Here is a 23,480-nt window from a genome sequence, read left to right as displayed (position 1 = left end):
GGGCACACTGAAAGAGCCAGCATTCCTTTTTGTGTCTAAAAAACTCAAACTGAAGCTAATTGCCCTGAAAAGGAGAGCTGAGCATATTTTTTCTTTGGTTTATTTTAAAAATAATCTTTTGTGTACAAAGTGAAAGTGACAGTGTGAAATATATATGATTAGAAACATATTATTGATACATTATTAGAATATTTGATGTGAAGGAGAAACGTATCTGTTATTTTAACCATTTTCACTGTAATTTACATTCTTGGATCACGCTGTACTGTTGACAGAAAACATGCCCTTGAGAGGTCCAAGTAAACCCAGTTTAGAAAGGAAAGGTAACAAAGTATTAAGAGTAATACTCCTGTTCTCACCTCTCACCTCTCCCCTGTCCACACAGCAGAAGGAGCTGAAAGTAAAGTCTGGTATTGTTTTTATTTTGTATAAACAAAAAACTCATTTTGCCATCTCTCTCTCATTCTTGGTATGTTCCAAATATGGCCTCATATCTAGAAGTGGGTCCAACTTGGGTAAAGTACCAATGATAAAAATATGATTATTTGTATTACACAGGAAAATACTGATCTTTGATATACTTAAGAATGAAAGTGGGCCAGTTGGTTTGGCTGATTCAGAAGACAATTCTAAGTATGTTTGTGTAGAGAAGTGAAAGTCTCATTTCTCTAAACCACAGCTGGCCACCAGGCAGATGTTGGAGAGAGAGAGAGACAGATGGTTACACGGATGACTCGGCGTTAACTAAATTCCAAGTCTAGGAAAACCTCTTGAACTATGTCATGCTGACCTCACCTTTCCATTTAAAGGAGCCCACACAGAAACAGAAAATGTCTTAGCTCCTCTTGCAGCTAGATATGGCTAAGAGACCAAGGTTGTTTAGTGAGATGGAAACAGAAGTGCTATGTGACTTTTAGGAAGATCCTTACCAGCGATATGGTGATATGCCTTTCATTCTTCTGGTTGGCTGGGATACAGACGTGATGGCTGGGGCCTGTGCAATCATACTGGGCTACTAGGCATTCCCTGATGATTGAGTAGATGACATACCAGTCCAAACTGCCTACTCTGGATTTCTCTTAAATGGCAAAGAAATAGACATATTTGTTTGGGGTCACTTTTCTTCACTATTGCTGTTATGTGTGGGTGAACCAAGGGCTTCCCTGATGGCTCCGGACAATGCAGGAGACACAGGAAATGCAGGTTTGGTTCTGGGGTTGGGAAGATCCCTTGGAGGAGGAAATGCCAAACCACTATGGTATTCCTGCCTGACAAATCTCATGGACAGAGGATCCTGGCGGGTTCCAGTCCCTGGGATTGCAAAGAGTTGGACACAACTGAGCAACTGACGTATGCATACAAACAACAACAACAAAAATACGTGGGTGAACCTAATCCTAGCTGATTCCTTTGTGAAAATAAAGCCTACTTAGAAACATGATAGCATTTTTCATTTCTATCATTTCAGTTTGCACATAATTTGAACATTATGCAGTGTTTTCTTTCTCTGCACAACAGTAACTCTGGGACTAAAGTCAAGGTTACATTTCTAATTTAGAAAAGATGTGAGATTTGCTGAGAGTTTCTTGATGTAAAAGCTACAATTTGGGAGGCTAAGATTGGCCATAACTCTTTGATAGCTACCCCAAAGCTATACCACTGAAGCTAAGTGACAGAGGGTCTAACTTAAAGTTCCAGACACAGATTTAAATCAAGACAGCAGAAACCACTATGTCAGTTTGCAGTATGCTGCTGCTGCTGCTAAGTCACTTCAGTCGTGTTCAACTCTATGTGACCCCATAGATGGAAGCCCACCAGGCTCCCCCGTCCCTGGGATTCTCCAGGCAAGAACACTGGAGTGGGTTGCCATTTCCTTCTCCAATGTGTGAAAGTGAAAAGTGAAAGTGAAGTCGCTCAGTCGTGTCCGACCCTTAGCGACCCCATGGACTGCAGCCTACCAGGCTGCTCCATCCATGGGATTGTCTAGGCAAGAGGATATATATATGTAGGTTTCCTGTTCATCTGACTTAAGAACTGTTCTCATTCTAAATTCTCTCTCCTCTGTGTATGTACTAAACAAAGAAATGTTTTTTAGAAGGAAAAAAAAAGCACCACTGCTTTTATAGTTGCTTTAAACACTTTTAGAATTTATCACTAAATAACAGCTTGATCCTAAAAAATAAAAACAATCCAGTCAACCAAAACATTTATGCAATTTTATAAAACAAACAAAAAAGAACTAAACAAGATTCGGGCCAGGTAGGGTGGAGGGCAATCAAAAGAATGTAATTCTATCACTGGTGTCTAAAATTGAGAATGTCTGCATGCATACATACTTGAATATAGGAAAATTAAAAAATTCTACCTCATTTGTTAGGACATAATTCAGCATTACAGTGGGGAAGGAGTTTTTAGCGGATGAATAAGACATCCTCACGCCTCTGGGCAGCAGATAACAATGGGTCATTTCTCTCTGTTCAGTTCGTAGATAGTAAGTTTTGCCAGGGTTCAGGCTGCCTGATCATTCAGGTCAGCTATTGTCCACATCTCTGCCATTCCCGTTACCAAGAGAAATGAAGAGCATGGATGCCTAAATAACCATCTCCTGCTGGAAAGTAAGGTAAAACCCCCGATCCACTATAAAGAAGGTTGAGTGTCGAGGAGTTGATACTTTTGAACTGTGGTGTTGGAGGAGCCCCTTGAGAATCCCTTGGACTGCAAGGAGAACAAACTAGTCAGTCTTAAAGGAAATCAATCCTGAATATTTATTGGAAGGGCTGATGTTGAAGCTGAAGCTCCAATACTTTGGCCACCTGATGCAAAGAGCTGACTCATTAGAAAAGACCCTGATGCTGGGAAAGATTGAAGACCGAAGGGGACGACAGAGGATGAGATGGTTGGATGGCATCACCGACTCAATGTACGTGAGTTTGAGCAAGCTCTGGGAGTTGGTGATGGACAGGAAGGCCTGGCGTGCTGCAGTCCATGGCATGGCAAAGAGTCGGACACAACTGAGTGACTGAACAACATCCAGATTTAGCACTAAGACTTGACCATATGCTAATGAAAACTGCCAATCCATTATGCCTCTAGCCTCAGCCTCTCCTAAATTCTAACCTGTATTTTCCTCATCCACACTCTTCACTCCCAATGCATAAATAACAAACTAACATTTTGCCACAATGGCTTATTTTCCTCTTACAAGGAAGCAACACAGCACAGATTTCTACTACCAACTTTTTCACTCACCATTGTTATTTCTGAGATCTTACCTTCTGTGGAAATACCCAGAATTAATGCTGCTGGTTGCATGGTACCATATCTACAGCTGCTGACGAGTCCTTTCCTGGGGAGGGAGGCCCATTAAATAAGGTTTCAACCTCTTTTCCTCACTTATTTTCTTCAGGAAGGTATACTGACTTATCTGATGGGAAGGGGTGGTGGAAAAGGAACCCCATCTTCAAGTGGCATTCTTGTAACAATAATTCTACAAAATCATTCCAGAAGTTCTCATGGATCAGAAACTATATGCTCTTCTCCATATTTAAGGATGTTGAAAATATACTTTCAACCTGTATTGTCTGCCTTATCTAGGAGCTACCTGAACTATGCTGATTCCTTGAGTACATACCCTCCTTTCTCCCCATTGTCTTGTTTTACTGGATTATATCTCAGCTCTTCTTCAAAATATCCCCCAAATGCCATCTTCTCAGAGAGTCTTATGAATAGGGAACAACTATTTAAGAATTGTGCATTTACTTTCACCAGTATTAAAAGCGTAACATTTCAGACAGACTAGCATTTATTCCCTCCAAATGGCCTCTTCTGAAGGTGACATTCACTTCCCCCATGTCTTACACTTCAGCTAAACTATCCCTAGAACCCACTAATGCTTTCCTGTCATATTCATTTGTTCAATCAGTATTCTAAGCACTCTGCTTAGATACCATTTCTCCCTAACTCTGTATGTGAAACAACTTCAGATTTTAAATCAGTTTTTCCTTTATTAAAAATAAAATTACAAAAGTAACACACACTAACTGCAAAACTTTCAAAAATACTAAAATATGTATTTTGCCTGAGAATAATATGTATTCTACCTGCAATGCAGGAGACCTGGGTTTGATTCCTGGGTTGGGAAGATGCCCTGGAAAAGGAAATGGCAGCCCACTCCAGCATTCCTGCCTGGAGAATCCCATAGAGGAGCCTGGCAGGCTATAGTACATGAGGTCACAAGAGTCAGACATGCCTTAGTGACTAAACCACCACCAAAATATGTAAAGAATAACATGAACATCATCATGACCCCATTTCCCACATGTCAATGACAGTAATCACTTGACATACTTCATTTCTACCTTTTCATTGGATGTTAAGTATTTTACAATTTTTAACACACAAGAAATATGAATACTGTTTGGAAACTTGGTTTGTTTTACTGTGAACTTCTTTCTAGGTTCCATGTACATCTATTTATTTTTTTAAAAAACATTGACATTACACCAATAATACCATACTTTTTGCTTTTTTAGGTTTTAATTTTCACATTAAATTTGGTATATCTTTATGCTGAATAAATTGATATGACTTTAATTTGAAAGTTTTAAATTCAGTGGAATAAGTCTAATTAAGGACACTCTGGGGTCTCCTTTGATATCAGTTTTATTTCTCTTTATTGTTATGGCAGTATTATCTTGTTTTGATATCTAGAGTTAGGTAAATCATCCATCATTGTTCTTTAAAACTTATCTTTCCACATGATTCATTCTTTTAGAATCCAGACAAACATTGCTATTTAACTATGACGCTCATCTTCCTCCAAGTATATATACCAAGTCGCTTCAATGTATCTGACTCTTTGCTACCTTATGGACTATAGCCCATAGCCCACCAAGCTCTTCTGTCCATGGGATTTTTCTGGCAAGAATACTAGAGAGGGTTGTCATTTCCTTCTCCAGGGGATCATCCTGAACCAGGGATCGAATCCAGGTCTCCTGCACTGCAAGTAGATTCTTTACAGTCTGAGTCCCCTGGGAAGCCCCCAGATACATAAAGAGATCTTCAAACTCACATTTTCTTAGATTCTGTATTTGTCCCTAATCCTTAGTCCAGGATGGCACATAGACCGCATTTTACCTGTCTTTGGAATCTCATATTCTGATTCCCCATATGTACATAATTAAATGTGGGTTTTTCCCTGTTAATCTGTCTGATGTCACTGTGACTATGAGGCCAGGCCTACAAGGGTAGGGGGAAATTTTTTCCTTCCCCAACATAACTCTATACTCTGGCAACGTGTAGTGATTTTATAGTAATTTCAAGCTAGTTTGACAGAGAAATGATGATTAATACTGATTATTCTCATTCAAGAACATGGTGTATATCTCACCAATGGTTCAGACTCAAGAGTCTTATTTTGTGATTTTCAGTAAAATTTTATGATTTTCTTTCTATATTCCCATTTCTTGCTAAATTTATCCCCAGGAATTTTATATAGTCTGGTGACACACATATAAATAGAATATTTCCCCTTTTACAGTATCTCCTTATTGCTGATAGAAAGGAAACTATTAGATATTCACATTGCATCCAAATAACCAACCAAAACTCTTATTACCTAAAATAAATTTCTTGAACTTTCTATTATACAATCATACTGTATATAAACAGAGGGAAATTTATCACTTTCTTTCTGATATCAATACTTTCATATTGTTCTTGTTTATTACACTGGCTAGTACCTGCAGGATAATGATGAATAATGATGGTGATCATATAAGTATTCCTGTCATGGACTTACTACATGTGTATTAAGGACTTTACTATTTAATATGAGGCTGACAGTTCCTGTCTTTCAAATATATTCAAATTCTTCTATCTCATGAGGTCTTTATCATTCCATTGAGATACCTCTGTGTTCAAGTAAAGAGTTACTTCTTCACTCTGCTTTATTTTGAATTGGATACCCAAGCACTTGGTAACTGGACATGGTTCTTTTAAACTTCAGGGAGTTTTTAAAATTGATATTACTTGCATTAAAACATTAATGGCTGGGACTTTCCTCGTGGTTCAGTGGCTAAGACTCTGCACTCCCAGTGTAGGGGGTCCAGGTTCGTTCCCTGTGCAGGGAACTAAATTCCACATGCTGAAACTAAGAGTTTGCATGCCACAATGAAAAGATTTTGCATGTCACAACTAAGATCCCACGTGCTGCAACTAAGAGCCAGCACAGACAAGCAAATAAATAAAATTTTTAAAAAACCTTAATGGCTAAAAGAACAATTATGTTTGAAGCTAACAGGAGGTTGAAACTTTTAGACAGTCCTAATAATTCAATTTTCTATCCCCTCACCCCAAAAGACATAAAAAATTAGACATAAGAATACACTATTCATTTAGTGATGGCCAGTTTTCTTCTATTTCTTACTCAAAATTCTATTCGGTTTGCTTTGCATGAGAACAGCACAATGTTGTAATTATATCAAACACTGATATGAATGAAAGCTTACGAAAAACCTCATATAATTGCAATTTTCTAAATTTATACATGAGGTAAGGGTAACTGGACTCTTTTCAGCATCCTCTGGCGGAAAGTTCACAGCCAAGATGGGGCAAGACAGCAGCCATATAAATTTAAATGTTATTACATAGTGGATATTTTTACTTTTAATCCTCATAAAGTCTATGCATTTTAAAATCATTTTATGTTAACATTCATAGCACTAATCCCTTCAAGACAGTGTTTTGACAGGGGTCTTATTTTAACTCCATATTTTATGATGGTAAGCAGAACTACATTAGGAGCGCATTATTTAGCATACACATAAATCCTAGGTAGGGATGGGCTAGATAATGCATCGAAAATAAATTTGCATTTTGCAGCACATAAAGAAATAGTCAAGGTCAGGTCAGACATTCCTAAAGTTCAAATTCTTTTCCAAACTGTTTATTCTTTTTACTTAATTTAATTACTCTTTTAATTAATCAATTACTACCTCAAAACACCACTGCACAAAGAAATATCAGTATTTACCATAAAAAGCCTAGAGGAAATTCAGACATGTTTGCCAGTAGATAAGCTATTTAGTAAACTGATGTCTATTATTCATCGTTCATTTAAAAAAACATTTATTCAGTGCCGGTTATGTGCTAATAAGCATAGGGCTACGTGATGATGATGAAATGGAATGAAAACAGACCTTTAGGAAGCAATAAAGCACAGTGACCTAACAGAAGCAGAAGATATTAAGAAGAGGTAGCAAGAATACACAGAAGAACTGTACAAAAAAGATCTTCACGACCAAGGTAATCACAATGGTGTGATCACTCACCTAGAGCCAGACACCTTGGAATGTGAAGTCAAGTGGGCCTTAGAAAGCATCACTACGAACAAAGCTAGTGGAAGTGATGGAATTCCAGTTGAGGTATTTCAAATCCTGAAAGATGATGCTGTGAAACTGCTTCACGCAACATGCCAGCAAATTTGGAAAACTCAGCAGTGGCCACAGGACTGGAAAAGGTCAGTTTTCATTCCAATCCCAAATAAAGGCAATGCTAAAGAATGCTCAAACTACCACACAATTGCACTCATCTCACACGCTAGTAAAGTCATGCTCAAAATTCTCCAAGCCAGGCTTCAGCAATATGTGAACCATGAACTTCCAGATGTTCAAGCTGGTTTTAGAAAAGGCAGAAGAACCAGAGTTCAAATTGCCAACATCCGCTGGATCATGGAGAAAGCAAGAGAGTTCCAGAAAAATATCTATTTCTGCTTCATTGACTATGCCAAAGCCTTTGACTGTGTGGATCACAATAAACTGTGGAAAATTCTGAAAGAGATGGGAATACCAGACCACCTGACCTGCCTCTTGAGAAACCTGTATGCAGGTCAGGAAGCAACAGTTAGAACTGGACATGGAACAACAGACTGGTTCCAAATTGGAAAAGGAGTACGTCAAGGTTGTATACTGTCACCCTGCTTACTTAACTTATATGCAGAGTACATCATAAGGAACACTGGGCTGGAAGAAGCACAAGGTGGAATCAAGATTGCCGGGAGAAATATCAATAACCTCAGATATGCAGATGACACCACCCTTATGGCAGAAAGTGAAGAGGAACTCAAAAGCCTCTTGATGAAAGTGAAAGAGGAGAGTGAAAAGTTGGCTTGAAGCTCAACATTCAGAAAACTAAGATCATGGCATCTGGTCCCATCACTTCATGGGAAATAGATGGGGAAACAGTGGAAACAGTGTCAGACTTTATTTTGGGGGGCTCTAAAATCACTGTGGATGCTGACTGCAGCCATGAAATTAAAAGACGCTTACTCCTTGGAAGGAAAGTTATGACCAACCTAGATAGCATATTGAAAAGCAGAGACATTACTTTGCCAACCAAGGTCCATCTAGTCAAGGCTGTGGTTTTTCCAGTGGTCATGTATGGATGTGAGAGTTAGACTGTGAAGAAAGCTGATCACCAAAGAATTGATGCTTTTGAACTGTGGTGCTGGAGAAGACTCTTGAGAGTCCCTGGACTGCAAGGAGATCCAACCAGTCCATTCTAATGAAGATCAATCGTGGGTGTTCATTGGAGGGACTGATGCTAAAGCTGAAACTCCAATACTTTGGCCACCTCATGCGAAGAGTTGACTCACTGGAAAAGACTCTGATGCTAGGAGGGATTAGGGGCGGAAGGAGAAGGGGATGACAGAGAATGAGATGGCTGGATGGCATCACCGACTCTATGGACATGAGTTTGAGTGAAATCCGGGAGTTGGTGATGGACAGGGAGGCCTGGCGTGCTGTCATTCATGGGGTCGCAAAGAGTCGGATACGACTGAGCGACTAAACTGAACTGAAAGCACAGTGATAAAAGCTAAAGTTCTAGACTGGGGCTTAGACTCTGCCGTACCCCTCCCCTCACCCCGCTTGCATTAGCTGTTTGGGTACCTACTCACTCCCTGGGATGCCCAGTTTCCTCAGCTGTAAAATGGTAATATTAGGATAACTTTCGTTGAGGGCTCATATAAGACATTAAAGATATACATGTAACACAGAACGCCCACAGCAAGATGCCCAGCACACAGTTGGTCCTCAACTTGTGGGTAGGGCCAGGATATAGGAGATGCTGCGTTGAGCAGAACAGCCCCACAAAGATTTGTCCACTGTCCCTTCATTCCTGCCTTGGGAAAACCTGATCGTGATTATATGAACTTAGAGCCCTCCTCCCAATCTGCTTTACATAAAAACTCCAAGCTATGAATGTGCACCCCATTCTTAAGGAATGTAAACAAGAGTGCAAACTGAGAGAAGGTTAACTTTGTTTTCTTTGGAACTTTGCAAAGAGATATTCACTTTTGTAGAAAACTGCATCGGTGCCAATGACCACTTGTGACATCTGACTTGCCAAAACACGCCTAATCCTTCTGCACTCGTGACGGTCGCGTAAGAATTCTGTGTATATGCAAGCATCTGACCACTCTAGTGTAGTCGAAATATTTCTTCTAATTAATACATCCTGAAGGGCTTCCCTGGTGGTCCAGTGGTTAAGAATCAACCAGTGCAGGTGACACAGATTCAATGCCTGGTCTGGGAATAATCCACATGCCACGTGGCAACTAAGCCCTGGCGCCATAACTACTCAGTCCAAGCACCCTAGAGCCAGTGCTCCACGACAAGAGAAGCCATTGCAATGAGAAGCTCACAACCGGAGAGTAGCCCCAGCTCTCCACAACTAGAAAAAGCCTGCACACAGCAACAAAGACCCAACACAGCCAAAAAAATAATTTAAAAATACACATTGAAATACCTAACACGTTACCATAAAATACTTTTATGTCACAACTCACACATTACGTTATTTTTTGAAATTATCTATAGAAGGTTATCGGAGAAGGCAATGGCACCCCACTCTAGTACTCTTGCCTGGAAAATCCCATGGATGGAGGAGCCTGGTAGGCTGCAATACATGGGGTTGCTAAGAGTCGGACACGACTGAGAGACTTCACTTTCACTTTTCACTTTCATGCATTGGAGAAGGAAATGGCAACCCACTCCAGTGTTCTTGCCTGGAGAATCCCAGGGACGGGGGAGCCTGGTGGGATTCCGTCTATGGGGTTGCACAGAGTCAGACATGACTGAAGCGACTTAGCAGCAGCAGCAGCAGCAGCATAGAAGGTTATAGTGCTTGAGTTTTGCTTCAGGATAGTCAAGTGTTTGGTATAAAAAAGAGGGAAGGGATGAGTTTGAGAACACAGGGCTACACAACTTGTTCAAAGTCACAGCTGATGAGAAACAGGCCTGGTATCTGAGCCAGCGCTGGCCCTAGGATGCATATGCTCAGTTCTTCTACTTCTGAGGTGGAAAACTTAGGATGCTCCTGACCTCTGTGGAGTTCTTTGACCTGGGAAATCATTTGTTGGATCATCTACTCAGAAGCTGAGGATACAGCACTGAACAAAAGGGACAAATCCCAGTGCCCTAAAGCATTTATCTTCAGGGGAGAGACAGACGGTATTCTTACAGATTGCCTGTGTGGCTGGCAGCAACACAGTGGGTGGGGGTACTCGCGAGGGGGGCCAGGGGTGCTGTCGATGGGATGGCTGCTTTCAGTTGGAATGCATACAGAAGGCCTCCCTGACACGTAAGCCGAAGACTGAGCTAAGCAAGGCAGCAAACCATGTAGCTCTGAGGGAGCCTGGAGAGTGAGAGCCATCCACAGGACCTGATGCAGAAAAGCAGGGAGAAAGAACACGTGCTGATAAAAACACAACCGTGGGAAACACCCCGAACACCTGCTGATAACACAAGAGGTGGCACATTCACAGGGGCCAGATGAAACAGGTTACAGAAAATACACTGCCATGTTATTGTTGAAAATTCTAAAACATTTTTTCCTGTTATTTCAGTAGTGAGAAAACGAGAGTTGCAGATGTCAAGAAGAAAATGGACTGGAGTGCGGTCATACGCCTGTGAGTGCAGAGTTCCAGGGCATCCGGCTTTCTCCCTGGTCACTACACAGCCTTGTAAACAAGTCTATCTAGAAGGATTCTTCCAACCTAAAAGAGTCATCAGATCCCCTCACAGTATCAGATCCTTTCTGTGGACGATTGTCCTAAATGTCTCTGTCTGAGAAGGGAACAAGCAGGAGTGTTTTCCATTGTCAGAACACAGACATCCCTCACTTGCAAGAATGCATTAGGGACTTCCCTGAGTCCAGGGGTTAAGAGTCTGCCTGCCAATGCAGGGGGCCCAGGTTCCATCCCTGGTCAGGGGAACTGGAGCCCCCATGTCACAACTAAACCTGGTGCGGCCAAATAAATATCTAAAAAGAAAGCGTTATATTACTCAGCTGTTAAAAAAAAATACATTTGAATCAGTTCTAATGAGGTAGATGAAACTGGAGCCTATTATACAGAGTGAAGTAAGCCAGAAAGAAAAACACCAATACAGTATACTAATGTATATATATGGAATTTAGAAAGATGGTAACAATAATCCTATACGCGAGACAGCAAGAGACACAGATGTATAGAACAGTCTTTTGGACTCTGTGGGAGAAGGCGAGGGTGGGATGATTTGAGAGAACAGCATTGAAACATGTATATTATCATATGTGAAATAGATCGCCAGTCCAGGTTCGATGCATAAGACAGGGTGCTCAGGGTTGGTGCACTGGGATGACCCTGAGGGATGGGATGGGGAGGGAGGTGGGAGAGGGGCTCAGGATGGGGACCCATGTACACCCATGGCTGATTCATGTCAATGTATGGCAAAACCACCACAATATTGTAAAGTAATTAGCCGCCAATTAAAATAAAAAAGAAAGAAAGCGTCAGTATTTGTGAAGGTTTATCTTAAGATCCTTAGAATCTTATGGTGGTAACAGCAGCTGGTGTCCACTGTTCAGTTTGGGCTTCTCCAGCATTATTGTACTTGAGAACAACTTTGAGGTAGGTAAGGAGAAATCAAGATTCAGGGGCTTACTCAAACTACCCAAGGCATAGCACACAGCAGAGAGCAACTCAAATCCGGGTGGCTGAAGATTGCAAACTAACATGTGTGGCTGCTCCAAGGAAAATCACCTCTATTATCTGGAGTTTCATATGAGAGCAGAAAATGATCAATAAACCATATTGGCACTAAAATGACCCCATTAGTCTTATTGTAACTGAACTTCACTGAACCACTGGAAGATCAGGCTGTAAAGTTTGGTGATCTGTAACTAAGAAATTTTACCTCTAAATTTTAAAAAACGTTAATAGTTGATATATACCAAAGAATATACACGTTAGCAGCAATAACTAACAACCTGAATATCAATTCCCAGTGTCCAGGATGGTGGTCACTTTTAATGGAGAGGGAGAGAAATGGGATTGGGGTGATGGGTGGGGAGCATGACTTCTAATGCCTTTCCCAACCCAAATTCAAAATCCCCCAAACAACCAGAAACCAGGCTCCTAAAAGACCAAGTATTGAGAATGCACTCCCCACTTTCACTGCTGAGCGCCCAGGGTTCAATTTCTGGTTGGGGAACTAAGACCCTGCAAGCCACACAGTGTAGTCTAAAAAGAATAAAATAAAAGACCAAGTACCACTGCTGAGTAAAGCTCACCATCAAAAGATGAAGAGTTGGCAAGAGATAATGCTTGAAGCTCTTCTAGAAGAAAGCCCTAATCTCTGTAGTGATAAACGGTGCTGGAGAAACCATCTTTTGGCTCCTCTCCCTTGGGGACACAGAGTGCCAGGATAAATGAACTGAAAAGCAGTTCTAGAGACAGATTGCAGAGCAAACAGCTGACTAGCACATGTAAGGCCTTGAGCACTGGCTTAGATTTGTTGAGACTTTTTGGCTATTTGTTTCTTTTTTTCTGAGCCAGAGCTGACAAGCACCTCTGAAAGAATTGCAGAGGAAGAAAAGTTTCACAAATTTTATGACTAAGGAAAAGGGGATGACGTATACAAGCATAAATTCTGAAATGATTAAAGGTGTATGTGTAAGAACCAACATTTTATGAACCAATACAGATGATCTTTATAAACCCAAGCAGATGGATGGAATTCCCTTGTGGTCCAGTGGTTAGCGCTCCGAGCTTCCAGCACAGGGGGCACTGGTTCAACCCTTAGGTGGGGAAACTAAGAACCCACATGCTACGCAGTGTGGCCAAAAACAGAAAGGATGGAAGAGGAAAAGCTACAAGGAACACATTGAAAAGATAAGCCACACACAGGAGAATATATTTGTAGCACAGGATGGTAAAATATTCATATTTGGAACATATAAAGGATATTATAAATGACTAAGAAAGAGGCAAATGGCCTCAAAGAAATTCACAAATTGATATGTCCATAAATATGTCTATACTCACAACTATGATGAACTACCATTTTACTACCACTAGCTTGGCAAGATTTAAAACAATCTAACAACATAAAGTGTTAGTCACTCAACTGTGTCCAACTCTTTGTGACCCCATGGACTGTACCCTGCCAGGCTTCACTGTTCATGGGATTTCCCAAGCAAGAATACGGGAATGGGTAGCCATTCCCTTCTCCAGGGGATCTTCCCGACTCAGGGATCGAAGCTGGGTCTCCTGAATTGCAGGTAGATTCTTTACCATCTGAGACACCAGGGAAGCCCATACAATATAAATGTTGGGAGGGCTTCCCAGATGGTGCCTGAGGTGCCAATGCAGGAGACATAAGAGATATGGGTTCCATCCCTGGGTGGGGAAGATCCCCAGAAGGGCATGGCAACTCACTCCAGTATTCCTGCCTGTAGAACTCCATGGACAGAGGAGCCTGGCTGGCTGCAGTCTGACACTATTGATTGCACGTGTGCACGTGCGCACGCACACACACACACACACACAAATATTGGGAAGAATGTCTGCCAACGGACACAGGTGAGGGGAGCAGTGAGTAGATCAGAATGTGACTCAATAAAAGAACCTTTAATTAGTAATATATTCAGGGAAAAGATCTTTTAAAGTAGTAAGAGAAGAATTAAAAAAGCAACCACATTTATTCCACTCCTGTTTGCACACATTATTCTGTATCAGAATAATTATACCGGTACTCATTTTAAATGTGACCATCTGCTAAAGACCGGTCACCTGAAACAAATGATGACCGGTTTAATGAGAGTGGATGGGAACCAGGTAAAGAGATGAGACTGTCACCACAGGCGGAAGAGCCGGCTGATCGCCTATACAGGTTTGAGTGAGAAGAGCCCGGAAGTTGTACCCTCCACCACTTTACTGGCTGAGTGATGGCAGACATGTTTCATAATCTCAGTAAGCTTCAGTTGTATCAGCTGTAAGACGGGGATAATCAGAACTGTTTAAGGATTAAGTGAGAACGTACATGACTGCTGCAGCACAGGTCTGGAGCTTGGGAACAACTCAGAGAATGGGAGCATTTATAATGAAAATATTGCTAAGGCTTTGCTTCCTAATCCCACTCAGTTTGTCTTGGAAATGCCACAGCTATGTGTTCTGATCTCTAAATCCTAATCCTGAAACATTCACGGCCAGTCAAGCTCCAGTGCACGATTTAATTGGGCACTGGTCTAGACTTACTCTTTTGCTGCAGTGCTTGTTTACGTTTCTGTTCCCCGGAAGCACCTGGAATGCCCAGCCGGGGACTGCGTGTTGTTCTGCAGCTAGCAAGGAGAAGACTGACAACTAATTAGGTGATTTCTTGACTTTGTGGAGTCTGGACGAGGCTGTGAACTGTCATTAAAGCTTCACATAGATCACAAAAGTGAGTAGACTTAAACCGCATACGACATCCATCAGGCTACGAGATGACTCTTTTTCAAGTCATAGACTCCTTTGAGAATCTAAAAAGAATTGTGGAGACTTTTTTTTTAAGTATATATACTCCTATATATAATTCTGTATTTAATTATGGGAGGGGTGGCTGTGACTGGCAACTAACAACCACTGGCTATGAAGCTGTATATGTGGACGCTGCATTCCAGAGTGAAGGCAAGGTATTCATTCGAAAGTAGAATCAAAACCAAATTAAGAGAGGAGAAAACAAATCCCTACAAATAGTTTATATATGAGCTCATTTCTAAAAACCTAGAAACTCAAGGCTGTTTTCCTTTACTTTCTTTTCACTTTTAGAAATAACACGATTGGGGTTAGATGCCAAAAAAATATTTGCCTTTATAGCAATAACTGTTAAGTCAAGGGGACTCCCACAAGGAGTATTGACTAAAGGAGAAAGACAAATAGAAACTCCCTGGTGGCTCAGACAGTAAAGAATACTCCTAAAATGCAGGCGACCCAGGTTCAATCCCTGGGTTAGGAAGATCCCTCGGAAAAGGGAATGGCTACCCACTAGGAGCCTGGTGGGCTACAGTCTACAGGGTTTCAAAAGAGTCGGACATGAATGAGCAACTAACGCTTTCACTAAACTGTCATGAAGCCTTTTGTTCTGGTCTAATGAATTCATGCAATTAATTAAAGTCCACTCTGTTTTAAGTCTAAATGGAATACTGATTTCATTATCTTAATCATTTTAGAGTAGACAAAACAATCCCTTCCTTGTGAGTGTTGGGACAGAACAAAAACTAGACTAAATGTACCTTAGCAAAACCAGTCATATGAAGAAAATTTTACTCGAGAGATACCCATTATCTCTTATGGTTCCTTGTTCATCAATACGATATTAAATCTCATAACCATTGTACTCACTTCTCAGACTCTGTTTTTGGGCCTGTCTCTCACACCCACATTATAAATTACTGGGGGTAAGAGACATATCTGAATGATTTTTGATTCCCACTTCCTTCCTGTATTACTTGACATACAGCAGGAGCTCAATAAATGTGTACCAAAATAAATTCTTTCAAAGGACTTAAATGTATTTTCTCTGGACCAGAAATTCTGTCAAATTGCTGCTTTTCTGTGAATTTCCTTAAAAAAAAAAAATTCTTTGCTGGGTTTTCTATTGGATTATTCCCTTTTTCTTTTTCAAATCAGTCTGTAGTCCAGGGTGGTTTACATATTCTGAACACCAGTCATTTGCCTATTATCTCTGAAAATGTCCCCTTCCAATCTGTCAAGTGCTTTTTCAGTCTTGTATCTTTTATCATAACTAACTTATTTTAAAAAATATAACCCAAGTTATCGATCTTTCCCTTTCGAGTTTGAGCTTTTTTGTATCTTAAGAGAGACACTCTTATATACAACCACACTTCTATGGACATAAATTCGTTCTCAGGCTTCAAATAAATCTGTACTACTACATTTAGCTTCAGTCTAAGGATGTTAGAATGGGGGTCTCTTGCATTTCAGTGATGCCCCAATCCATGTCAACTGCTCACAGGCCAAAGAATGATGCTAAACCTAGCAGCACATGCCAAGGAATTGCTTGAAGATACATTTCGTATCCCTTTGTTCAAGAGATACCTTTCAAAGGGGTTGACAAGAGTAGGAACTGGGCAAAGACTGCTTCAAAGAAAGCTATGGATGTGCGGGTCTCACTCCAGGCCTGCCAGCTGCTCCCCCTTTTCTGCAGCCAGTGAGTGAGGCTGTAGCAGAACAATTGCAAAGACTCCACAGTGATACTGCCATTGGGGGGCCAGAAAATGTCTATGAGCTGAAAAGAAACAGCCCATGGCAGGGTCGTGTGAGAGACGGAACTGCACCCTCACTGATGGTGGTCAGATGTCCAAGGGCTATGGTACCCAGAGACCAGGTATGGAACCAGCAGTAGAATTTTTTTAAAGGGAACTATATAGCCCAGAAGTCTTCTGCTAAGAGTGTGGAAGAGGCCAGACTGGTATCATCAACTAGCCAAGCTTCAACCCTGGAGGGGCCAGAGGCAGCCTAAGTGCAAGGTGAGGGGGGTTAGAGAAGCAGCCACCCTCCAACCCCACAGTCATCTAGACGCAGACCCAGTGTTTACGCTGGAGAGAAGCTTCCATTTGAATGCAAATTAGGATTTGATTTTCATGAGACTGGACACAAAGATATTAACTGGGAGTGAGAGTGATCTACTACAAATTTCATCCAAGTGCAAGGGGAAGACCAGGAAACGGGGAAAGAGTGATGACGGTCCCTGTTCGGACACTGACTTTGCTCTCAGAGTTCTGTGGAGCCACAGCATGGCTTCCTGAAGGTTTAACAACATAGATTTTGAGTCCTGTGGCTTATACTGATGTAAGACGCTAGTGTTACATGTGTGCTGTGTGCTAAGTCATTCAGTCGTGTCCAACTCTATGCGACGTTATGGACCATAGACTGCTAGGCTCCTCTGTCCATGGGATTCTACAGATAAGAATACTGGAGTGGACTGCCATGCCTTCCTCCAGGGGATCTTCTTGACCCAGGGATTGAACGTGCATCTCTATGTCTCCTGCCTTGGCAGGCGGGTTCTTTACTGTCTGAGTCACCAGGGACATATAATGAACTATGATCTTAAGTTAAAAATAATATAAAGAGAGATATCTGTACACTCATATTCACAGCAGCATTATTCAAAAACAGCCAAAAGGTGGAAGCAGCCTAAGTGTCCATTGACAGATGAATGGATAAAAAAAATGCAGTATATACATACTATGGAGTACTGTTCAACGTACATCAATTAGTAAGGGAATTCTGACAAATGATGACAACATGGGTGAACTCTGAGGACATTATGGTCAGTGAAATAAGCCAGTCAGAGAAACACTGATATGAATCATCTGGAATAGTCATGTGCAGAGACAGAAACTAGAAGGGAGGTTTCAGGCACTGGAGACGTGGAGTTGTTGTTTAATGGGGATAGAGCTTTAGCTCTGCACTGTGAGTCCTGGAGATGAATGGCGGTGACAGTTTTCACAACGTGAAAGGATTTCAGTGAGTGGCACACTTAGAAATGGTTAAAATGACAAATTTTATGTTAGAAGCATCTGAAAACAGTTGAAAATAAAACCTAACTAAAGGAAATTTAACCTCCATTAGTCATGTATCAAAAATGGAGTAAATAATAGGAGTGACTAAAAATTATCCAGTCTTATCATGTGTCAGGTACCATGCCAGAATGTATCCATGGTCTCATTAATCCTTATTTCAAACCTATGAGGCAAGTCCTATTAAAATCCCTACCTTATAGATAAGGAAACTGAGGCAAACATGGGTTACCTTGCTTAAAACTACACAACTTGAAAGGAGTTGAGGAAGATACTCCAACTCCAGGACTTGGCCTTTCAGAAGAGATCACAGAAATAATTCACATAACTATTGATATTTACATAGTCACTTCGGTTTGCAAGGGGCTTCCCAGGTGGTGGTAGTGGTAAAGAACCTGCCTGCCATGCAGGAGATTTAAGAGAAGTGGATTCGATCCTGGGTTGGGAAGATCCCCTGGAGGAGGGCATGGCAACCCACTCCAGTATTCTTGTCTGGAGAATCCTATGGACAGAGGAGCCTGGCTGGCTACAGTCCATAGGGTTGTAAAGAGTTGGATGTGACTTAGCAAGCACGTTAGGTTTACGAAGCACTTTCTCATTTGTTACTACTCATTAAAAACTGCAGCATAGGTATTCTCCTTTTCTCAAAGGAGGACACTAAATCCTAGAGAAGTTAAGGAAATTGCTTCAAGTCATATTAACCATTAGGGCTCTGATTCTACAGCTTCTAACTCTGGGTCCATAGCTACCCATCCAGATCCAACACCTAGCCTGGTCCAACTTCTCATTTTCCAGATGAGAATGTCTACAAGAGACATGCCCAAAGATGCTGATAGCTTCTCCAAGGCCACACAGAGAGCTACTGTGTTCAGTGTACATCATCAGCATATACCTCTAAAGATCCTTTGCCACAGTAACACATATTCTATAAAGACGTGTTTATAAAGTAAGGGCTGGTACAGAGGCAGAGAGCCCTATCAGCATAAAAGAGAGTGCTTTCTTCAAGAAGCTCTTTCATTTGTGGAGTTGATGCATTGGAACGTGCACTTCACATAAGTGTCTAACCTTTCAGAGCCTGCCCTACGCAATCTCCTTGTCCATTAGCTCTAAAATTACGCTGTGATCAAGCTAGCAAATCCATTTAGACAGCACATCTAGCCACTCTCAGGGTGGATTTGGTACTAAAGCAGCCAGTACATGAGAGCTGTATAATAAGAACTTTGAGAAATGAACCATATAAATCCTCATTTGATCCTGACTGCATGTCTATAAGGAATTCTTAAAACAGTCTCAGTGACCCTGATGAACTTTCCAGTGGCTAAGTGTAAAAGTGCAGAGCTAAGCTCGTTTCTCCAGCAGAATCTCTTCTAGTAAAATAACTCACTTCTGAGTTTGATACAAGGTTGATGATTGGAGAGAAAGAAGTAACTGCTAGACTTGATGATCACAGGCTTTCACACAGGTGAATGGAAATTACCTTTTGGCATGGGAAAATCTGCTAGTGTAACACCTCTAATGTCAAATTACAGTGGAATTTCATGAATCCTTGTTTGTGTGTCTTTTGTTGGGGCAGGCAGGGACTGAGCAAACTCTATGGCGGTTTCCCCCTCTTTCTGGCTGGAATATCCAACAAGAGCCAAACAGAAGTAGGTACCACAAAGAGCTTCACAGCAGCAAAAAGTATGAAGTCTTACCAGCAAAAATGTCCAAGTCTGATGGTTGGGCATCGCCCATCCATTAAGCCGCAAAAGCACAAATTCCATTTGAGGAAGAGCAGACTGATTTCGTTTCAAGTACTCAGCAGTGCTATTACTGCTAATGGTAGCTGACATTTAAAAAGTCCTTTCTCCTATCAAACTACACACAAAGTATGCTCCAGGAGAGCAGGACTGGGTCTGCTTCCCACAGATGAGTCACACATGTTGTATGCGGCAGGCTGTCAATAAATATTTGCTGAATGAATAAATAATCTCATCTGGTTGTCACAATAACCCTTGAAGGTTTGATACAATACTGTCATCACCATTTTACAGATGAGAAAGCTGAGGCTCAGAGGTCACTATACGTACCCAAGGTCACATAACCAGCAAGTGTCAGAGCTTATATTCTAAAGCACATGCACCTGACACCAAAATCTATGGTTCAACCACAATGTCACACCACTAGTGCAGACCAGAGATTAGGGCTTTTCCAGGACTGAGGTCATCTCTGAAAGGGGGACATACAAGAATATATCTCATTTAGAATGGATCTCACTCTGTTCCAGCCATCATTTTTTAGATTTCTTTCATATTCTGGCAACAACTAAGTTGAAAAGAAGTGACTTACCCACAAATCCTCCTTCACCAACCAGTTTCAGGGCAATTTTATCAGCCAGCACTGAAGAGTTGCCATGAGCAATGTTGGCAAAGGGGCCAGCATGCACAAATACAGGCGTTCCCTGTGGAAGCAGAAGAACAAATTTTATAAAGCTATGACCCTGCAATCCCTCTACAGGGCATATATCTGGAGAAAAACAAGATCTGAAATGATACGTGCACCCCAATGTTCACTGTAGCACTGTTTACAGCCAAGACACGGAAGCAACCTAAATGCCCATCAACGAAGGAATGCACAACTTTGGCATACGGTACATATATACAACGGAATATCACTCAGCCATTAAAAAGAATGAAATAATGCCACTTGTAGCAATGTGGATGGATCTTGAGATTATCAAACTGAGTGAAGTCAGACAGAGGAGAAATACTATGAGATCCCTTATATGTGGAATCGAAAAAGAAAGGATGCAAATGAATTTATGTACAAAACACAGAGACCCAGAGACTTAGAGAATGAATTTATGGTTGCTGGGAGGAGAGATGTGGGGGAAGGGGCAGTGAAGGAGTTTGGGATAGACATGTACGCGCTGCTATATTGAAAACATAACCAAGAAGGACCTACTGTATAGCACATGGAACTCTGTTCAACATTACGCAGCAGTCTTGCTGGACGGGAGTTTAGGGGAGAATGGATAGGTGTATATGTATGGCTGAGTCCCTTTGCTGTTTACCTGAAACTATTTCAACATTGTTAATCAGCTACATCCCAATACAAAATGAAAAGTTAAAAAACAAAAAGCTATGAAAACCAGTTATTTCCTATTATAAATTTTGATAAGCCACTGTGTTAGCAGCCTCAGTGACCATGATATAAACCTTATGTCATAGTATTCTGCATTATACTCTTAAAAAGAATGGAGTTAAACTCTGATGGGCTAAGAAGCTTGTTTAAATGTTTTTTTCCCCATTAAGAAATCAACGAATTCAAAAAAAATATAATCATAAAATCAGCACAATAAATGAATTGTGGGAATCAGGGCAGGGCAAGTACAAATTATTACTGGCCATTTTTATATTTATAGTAATAATCTTTTGATTTTTGAAAATTTTATCTTTGTCATTGTTTATCTTACCTATTAAAAATCTGGTAACTATTAAGACAATGAAAGAAAAATTTCACTCATAGTAAAATGTCAAAGTTACTCAAAAGACAAAAGAAAAAAATAAGGGAATTCTCAAAAACTTTAGGTTTTAATGATTTAAACAAAATTTGTCATGAAATGACAGTACTTTTCTTTTACTTTCATTTCTATACTTTTGTCAAACAGAAGAGACCGTGGTCCTATCTAAAAAAGTTATGCACATTCAGTAAAATGCTCAGGTTTTATTCGGAGCCAGCCGGGCCACTGAGGTCTGTGTGTACGAAGCCTTGGCTCCACCTGTGAAAATACAGGCTGCCCTTCCACTGACATGGGGGGAGGCAGGGAGCAATGCAGGGGCTGGGGCCATGGAAAGTTCCCATGAACCAGGATGAGCTGTGAGTGAACATGTTTCAAAGCTGAGAAAAATGAACAGAAGCAGGAAGAAAGGCAGTGAAAGAAAACTCATTGTGGAAGAGTGAAAATATCTGTGAAGTCATACTGGGATTCATGTTTATGGAAATCCAGACATGTATGTTTACTGTCCAGATCTGTTACTGATCTGAACTGATACTGTTCAACACCAGTCCTTCCAATGAACACCCAGGACTGATCTCCTTTAGGATGGACTGGTTGGATCTCCTTGCAGTCCAAGGGACTCTCAAGAGTCTTCTCCAACACCACAGTTCAAAAGCATCAATTCTTCGGCGCTCAGCTTTCTTTATAGTGCAACTCTCACATCCATACATGACCACTGGAAAAACCATAGCCTTCAACACACTGCTATTCCTGCCAATCTAGATTGGCAGCATTTAATTTTAATTAGATTAAAATTAAAGGCCACACAGCAGATTCATCACTGAAGCAGCATTAAGTATTAGAGCCCTGGTTTTTGAACTCCCAGGATGTGGTGTAAACAGATATAAAAATTCTTAGAACATCATTGTTGGACATTCAAGCACAGACTCACACACTCAACTTACATGACACAGTATATTGAGTTAACATTTTGTTGAAGAAATTCTATCATTAACCCAAAGACATAAAAATATCTATCCTGAGTTCAATATTTTATTTTATATGCAGATCACTTGGCAAAGTAATCAGGAACTATCTTAGTTTCTACAATGACAAAGCTATGAATATTCTCCATAATGGACTTTTCAACCATTTCATAAGATTGATGCTTCAGCTGTTCCTTGCTGACCAGAGATCTAAAAGAGCATTCATTATCCACAAGAACTTTCTGCGGGGCTCAAAATATTCTCTATCTGCTCTGTCCAATATGATATTCACATGTGGTTATAGAGCACTTAAAATGTAGCTGATAAAAATAAATAGAAATGTAACTAGTATGACTGCACAACTGAATTTTAAATTTATACTAATTTAGACTGAAATAACCACGAGGGGCCCATAGGTACCATGCTGGACAGAACTGCAGCAAGCGGGTATTTCCCGTCTACACTGCATGTGGTTAACCCACGGCTATACAAGTTGCTGAGATGTAAGACAGACATTCATTGAGTTTCTAAGTTTCTACTCTGGTCAATCAGTACTTTGTTAACTGAGACAGGAATCATATCAAGAACCTTTTTCTTTCTGGATGACCAACCAGTTATTCTGATGCTCCTCACAGGCTCAGACTGGCTGGAAATGCTCACATGTAGAGTTGCACAAGCAATCTACTTAATGCAACTCTGTCAACACTCTCTATGAAAAGAAAATCACTTACTTCTAGGGTCTGCATCAGATTTGGTTTTATCGCGTCTTTCATCAGAACAGTCAAAGCACCTGTCACCCCCTAAAGAAAAGGGAGGAAAAAAATACACTTATTTAGAATATCGACAAAATATCATTCACAGGGTGAATTCTCAGCCATTTCTCACCAGCCTGCCTCGTGCATGGGTAACCCCACCGGCAGCCGTCAACTCTGAGCTATAGCTAACAGTGCTCTCACCTCACCTGAATGGATGCCAACCCTTCCAGGATGTGATGGGGAAGCAGCAGTCATTGCATTTTTTCTCAAGACCTTCCTTGATAAGGGGCTTACCACACCTTTCAATTCACCTAAGTTTTTTCTGGCAATTATGCACAGTATTTTTCATCACCAGAG

The 23,480-nt window shown here is 40.9% G+C and overlaps 1 protein-coding gene across 1 annotated transcript in view; it reads right to left on the bottom strand.

The window, feature by feature from the left end:
• The window catches only part of MTHFD1L (methylenetetrahydrofolate dehydrogenase (NADP+ dependent) 1 like), a 187,935-nt gene that overhangs the window by 89,104 nt on the left and 75,351 nt on the right, over positions 1–23,480 (bottom strand). The window contains exons 19-20 of the mRNA XM_055433111.2: positions 23,100–23,168; positions 20,233–20,344 (exon numbers count right to left, since the gene is read on the bottom strand). Of these exons, the coding sequence (XP_055289086.2) occupies positions 20,233–20,344; positions 23,100–23,168 (181 nt within the window). The remainder of the gene's footprint in view (positions 1–20,232; positions 20,345–23,099; positions 23,169–23,480) is intronic.

The sequence above is a fragment of the Moschus berezovskii genome, chromosome 10 (genome assembly GCF_049115385.1).
Source record: "Moschus berezovskii isolate FMDL1 chromosome 10, NW_MosBer_1.0, whole genome shotgun sequence".
Classification (NCBI taxonomy): domain Eukaryota; kingdom Metazoa; phylum Chordata; class Mammalia; order Artiodactyla; family Moschidae; genus Moschus; species Moschus berezovskii.
The sequence above is the reverse complement of the archived record's forward strand: the minus strand, read 5'-3'. Positions and strand labels throughout refer to the sequence as shown.